Below are 5,632 nucleotides of genomic sequence, written 5' to 3'. Positions count from 1 at the left end.
TGCTTCTTCCTATCATAACTGTTGTGGGTATTCAGAGGTCATTGTGATTTATTTTATATATTTTATTTAACCTTTATTTAAGAGTTCAGTGAGTCTTATTGATGCCAGATAGGAACATGGGCAAAGAGCATGTAAAACAAAGTGTGCACCCTATTCCCTATATAGTGCACTACTTTAGACCAGGGGCCTATAAAACCCTATTCCCTATATAGTGCACTACTATAGACCAGGGCCCTATAGAACCCTATTCCCTATATAGTGCACTACTATAGACCAGTACCCTATAGAACCCTATTCCCTATATAGTGCACTACTATAGACCAGGGCCCTATAGAACCCTATTCCCTATATAGTGCACTACTTTAGACCAGGGCCCTATAGAACCCTATTCCCTAGATAGTGCACTACTATAGACCAGGGCCCTATAGAACCCTATTCCCTATATAGTGCACTACTATAGACCAGTACCCTATAGAGCCCTATTCCCTATATAGTGCACTACTATAGACCAGGGCCCTATAGAACCCTATTCCCTATATAGTGCACTACTTTAGACCAGGACCCTATAGAACCCTATTCCCTATATAGTGCACTACTATAGACCAGAGCCCTATAGAACCCTATTCCCTATATATAGTGCACTACTTTAGACCAGGGCCCTATAGAACCCTATTCCCTATATAGTGCACTACTTTAGACCAGGGCCTTATAGAACCCTATTCCCTATATATAGTGCACTACTTTAGACCAGAGCCCTATAGAACCCTATTCCCTATATAGTGCACTACTATAGACCAGGGCCCTATAGAACCCTATTCCCTATATAGTGCACTACTTTAGACCAGAGCCCTATAGAACCCTATTCCCTAGATAGTGCACTACTATAGACCAGGGCCCTATAGAACCCTATTCCCTATATAGTGCACTACTATAGACCAGGGCCCTATAGAACCCTATTCCCTAGATAGTGCACTACTATAGACCAGGGCCCTATAGAACCCTATTCCCTATATAGAGCACTACTTTAGACCAGGGCCCTATAGAACCCTATTCCCTAGATAGTGCACTACTATAGACCAGGACCCTATAGAACCCTATTCCCTAGATAGTGCACTACTATAGACCAGGGCCTTATAGAACCCTATTTCCTATATAGTGCACTACCTGTGTGTGCTATATAGAGTGCCATTTGGAACACAGTCCTAGAGAGTTAGCTCGTTAGCAGTAGCCGTCATATGAAAACATGTTGCATTGTGGAATCCTTGAAGACCAGCCTCTGTGTCTGACATGCTCAGTCAGTGAGTCCTCTTGACACGTGACAGGAAGTCAGCGAGTCAACCAATCAACCAGTCAGTGAGTCCTCTTGACACGTGACAGGAAGTCAGCGAGTCAACCAACCAACCAGTCAGTGAATCCTCTTGATGCGTGACAGGAAGTCAGCGAGTCAACCAACCAGTCAGTGAATCCTCTTGATGCGTGACAGGAAGTCAGCGAGTCAACCAACCAGTCAGTGAATCCTCTTGACACGTGACAGGAAGTCAGCGAGTCAACCAATCAACCAGTCAGTGAGTCCTCTTGACACGTGACAGGAAGTCAGCGAGTCAACCAACCAACCAGTCAGTGAATCCTCTTGATGCGTGACAGGAAGTCAGCGAGTCAACCAACCAACCAGTCAGTGAATCCTCTTGACACGTGACAGGAAGTCAGCGAGTCAACCAACCAGTCAGTGAATCCTCTTGATGCGTGACAGGAAGTCAGCGAGTCAATCAACCAATCAGTGAATCCTCTTGATGCGCGACAGGAACATGGGTCCCCAGGTCTGACCCTGCTGTGGAACCACAAGGAGGCCTAACGAGGGGGTGTGGCCTAACGGGGTGAAGGTGAAGTGTTCCTGGAGTGGGAGGGCTAGCTCCTCCTCCAGGTCTTGAAGCTCCACCCCTGGACAGGTGTTTAGGACCGCCTCCACCACTTCTTGGTTCTCAGAGCGGGACAGTGTGCAGGTGGAGTAGACGACCACGCCCCCTGGACGCACCGCAGCCAGCGCAGACCTGGGGAACAGACAGGATGTGATGAGACAGGATGTGATCAGACAGGATGTGATGAGACAGGATGTGATCAGACAGGATGTGATGAGACAGGATGTGATCAGACAGGATGTGATGAGACAGGATGTGATCAGACAGGATGTGATCAGACAGGATGTGATGAGACAGGATGTGATGAGACAGAATGTGATGAGACAGGATGTTATGAGACAGGATGTGATGAGACAGGATGTTATGAGACAGGATGTGATCAGACAGGATGTGACGAGACAGGATGTGATCAGACAGGATGTGACGAGACAGGATGTGATCAGACAGGATGTGATCAGACAGGATGTGATCAGACAGATCAGTAGCAGCTGGAGGAGAGGGCTGTGGATTGATTTTCAGGTGAAAGGTCAACATAAGCCTGGCCCAGGACTTTTTTACACCACCGGCCTCAGAAGTAGGAACACAAAACTCTGGTGTAAAACCCCACAGTGGAAAAGGGACAATGTGGGCCAGGTGTGTCTGTACGTGGGCCAGGTATGTCTGTACGTGGGCCAGGGGTGTCTGTACGTGGGCCAGGTGTGTCTGTACGTGGGCCAGGTATGTCTGTACGTGGGCCAGGTATGTCTGTACGTGGGCCAGGTATGTCTGTACGTGGGCCAGGTGTAGGTCTGTACGTGGGCCAGGTGTAGGTCTGTACGTGGGCCAGGTATGTCTGTACGTGGGCCAGGTGTTTCTGTACGTGGGCCAGGTGTGTGTCTGTACGTGGGCCAGGTGTGTGTCTGTACGTGGGCCAGGTGTGTCTGTACGTGGGCCAGGTGTATCTGTACGTGGGCCAGGTATGTCTGTACGTGGGCCAGGTGTGTCTGTACGTGGGCCAGGTATGTCTGTCTGTACGTGGGCCAGGTGTGTCTGTACGTTAGGCCAGGTGTGTCTGTACGTTAGGCCAGGTATGTCTGTACGTTAGGCCAGGTGTTTCTGTACGTGGGCCAGGTATGTCTGTACGTGGGCCAGGTATGTCTGTACGTGGGCCAGGTGTGTGTCTGTACGTTAGGCCAGGTGTGTCTGTACGTGGGCCAGGTGTGTCTGTACGTGGGCCAGGTATGTCTGTACGTGGGCCAGGTGTATCTGTACGTGGGCCAGGTGTATCTGTACGTGGGCCAGGTGTGTCTGTACGTGGGCCAGGTTTGTCTGTACGTGGGCCAGGTATGTCTGTACGTGGGCCAGGTGTCTGTCTGTACGTGGGCCAGGTGTGTGTCTGTACATTAGGCCAGGTATGTCTGTACGTGGGCCAGGTGTGTCTGTACGTGGGCCAGGTGTGTCTGTACGTTAGGCCAGGTGTGTCTGTACGTGGGCCAGGTATGTCTGTACGTGGGCCAGGTATGTCTGTACGTGGGCCAGGTATGTCTGTACGTGGGCCAGGTGTGTGTCTGTACGTGGGCCAGGTGTATCTGTACGTTAGGCCAGGTGTGTCTGTACGTTAGGCCAGGTGTGTCTGTACGTGGGCCAGGTGTGTCTGTACGTGGGCCAGGTGTGTCTGTACGTGGACCAGGTGTGTCTGTACGTGGGCCAGGTGTGTGTCTGTACGTGGGCCAGGTGTGTGTCTGTACGTGGGCCAGGTGTGTGTCTGTACGTGGGCCAGGTGTGTGTCTGTACGTGGGCCAGGTGTGTGTCTGTACGTGGGCCGGGTGTGTGTGTGTGCGTGGGCCAGGTGTTGTGTCTGTACGTGGGCCAGGTGTGTGTCTGTACGTGGGCCAGGTGTGTGTCTGTACGTGGGCCAGGTGTGTGTCTGTACGTGGGCCAGGTGTGTCTGTACGTGGGCCAGGTGTGTCTGTACGTGGGCCAGGTGTGTCTGTACGTGGGCCAGGTATGTCTGTACGTGGGCCAGGTATGTCTGTACGTGGGCCAGGTATGTCTGTACGTGGGCCAGGTATGTCTGTACGTGGGCCAGGTGTGTCTGTACGTGGGCCAGGTGTGTGTCTGTACGTGGGCCAGGTGTGTGTCTGTACGTGGGCCAGGTGTGTGTCTGTACGTGGGCCAGGTGTGTCTGTACGTTAGGCCAGGTGTCTGTACGTTAGGCCAGGTGTGTCTGTACGTGGGCCAGGTATGTCTGTACGTGGGCCAGGTGTGTCTGTACGTTAGGCCAGGTATGTCTGTACATTAGGCCAGGTATGTCTGTACGTGGGCCAGGTATGTCTGTACGTGGGCCAGGTGTCTGTACGTGGGCCAGGTGTCTGTACGTGGGCCAGGTGTGTCTGTACGTGGGCCAGGTATGTCTGTACGTTAGGCCAGGTGTATCTGTACGTGGGCCAGGTGTGTCTGTACGTGGGCCAGGTATGTCTGTACGTTAGGCCAGGTGTACCTGTACGTGGGCCAGGTGTACCTGTACGTGGGCCAGGTATGTCTGTACGTGGGCCAGGTATGTCTGTACGTTAAGCCAGGTATGTCTGTATATTGTTGAGCTGGTTTGGTAATGTTAAAGCATGAATTCATACCTGAGCAGGTATGTCTGTATATTGCCCAGCTGGTTTGGTAATGTTAAAGCATGAATTCATACCTGAGCAGCTGTGTCTGTATATTGTTGAGCTGGTTTGGTAATGTTAAAGCATGAATTCATACCTGAGCAGCTGTGTCTGTATATTGTTGAGCTGGTTTGGTAATGTTAAAGCATGAATTCATACCTGAGCAGCTGTGTCTGTAGTGTGGGCATCCTGGCCCTGTTCCTCAGCCTCACAGCTCCTTGCTGATCCCCTCCCGTTCCACAGGACAACAGCCAGCTGCGATCATTAGAACAAGGAGCATCCAGCAGCACCTGGGAGGGAGGGAGGAGGAGAGGGGAGAGGGAGGGGGAGAGAGGAGAGGGAGGGAGGGGGAGAGAGGAGAGGGAAGGAGAAGAGAGAGAAGAGAGAGAGACGGAAAGAGAGAAAAGAGGGAGAGTGAGAGAGAGAAAGAAGAGGGAAAGACAATTAGTGAATGAACGTGTGGGGGGGTCAACAAAACCACTAAATCTAGAGACAGTAAATGAAACCAGCAGCAGAGAGACAGACAGAGATAAATGGGGAGAGAACTATTCAAATGACTAATATTCTAATTCAATGAAGAACACTAATGACACAACACAGGAAAGATCCCCAGTCTCATGGTCTCCAGCCCCTCAATACATCCAGCTCTTTACTGTTTCAAGAGCAGAGAGAGGAGAGGAGAGGAGAGGAGAGGAGAGAGAGGAGGAGAGGAGAGGAGAGAGGAGAGGACAGAGAGGAGGAGAGGAGAGGAGAGAGAGAGGAGGAGAGAGGAGAGGAGAGAGGAGAGGAGAACAGAACAGAGAGGAGAGGAGAGAGGAGAGGAGGACAGAGAGGAGAGAACAGAGAGGAGAGAACAGAGAGGAGAGAACAGAGAGGAGAGAACAGAGAGGAGAGAACAGAGAGGAGAGAACAGAGAGGAGAGAACAGAGAGGAGAGAACAGAGAGGAGAGAACAGAGAGGAGAGAACAGAGAGGAGAACAGAGAGGAGAACAGAGAGGAGAGAACAGAGAGGAGAGAACAGAACAGAGAGGAGAGAACAGAACAGAGAGGAGAGGACAGAGAGGAGAGGAGAACAGA

At 51.4% G+C, this 5,632-nt stretch overlaps 1 protein-coding gene across 1 annotated transcript; it reads right to left on the bottom strand.

Annotated features, from left to right (window-relative positions):
• Positions 1–1,131: 1,131 nt before the first annotated feature.
• Positions 1,132–4,846, bottom strand: LOC115188648 (tRNA (cytosine(34)-C(5))-methyltransferase, mitochondrial-like). The gene is made up of 2 exons (XM_029747383.1): positions 4,715–4,846; positions 1,132–2,048 (listed from the first exon to the last, which is right to left on the bottom strand). The coding sequence occupies exons 1-2, from the start codon at positions 4,741–4,743 to the stop codon at positions 1,775–1,777; spliced, it is 303 nt and encodes a 100-aa protein (XP_029603243.1). The 5' UTR covers positions 4,744–4,846; the 3' UTR covers positions 1,132–1,774.
• Positions 4,847–5,632: the final 786 nt, after the last annotated feature.

Source organism: Salmo trutta, unplaced genomic scaffold (assembly GCF_901001165.1).
Source record: "Salmo trutta unplaced genomic scaffold, fSalTru1.1, whole genome shotgun sequence".
Classification (NCBI taxonomy): domain Eukaryota; kingdom Metazoa; phylum Chordata; class Actinopteri; order Salmoniformes; family Salmonidae; genus Salmo; species Salmo trutta.
Note: the sequence above shows the minus strand (reverse complement) of the source record. Positions and strands in the feature narration are given on the sequence as shown.

What these genes read in the sequence shown, in the direction of transcription:
- LOC115188648 (XM_029747383.1), bottom strand. Translation starts at nt 4,743, where the DNA reads ATGCCCACACTACAGACACAGCTGCTCAG. An exon ending in CTACAGACACAGCTGCTCAG is followed by an intron (nt 2,049 to 4,714) that starts GTATGAATTCAT and finishes TCTGTTCCCCAG; the next exon opens with GTCTGCGCTGGCTGCGGTGC.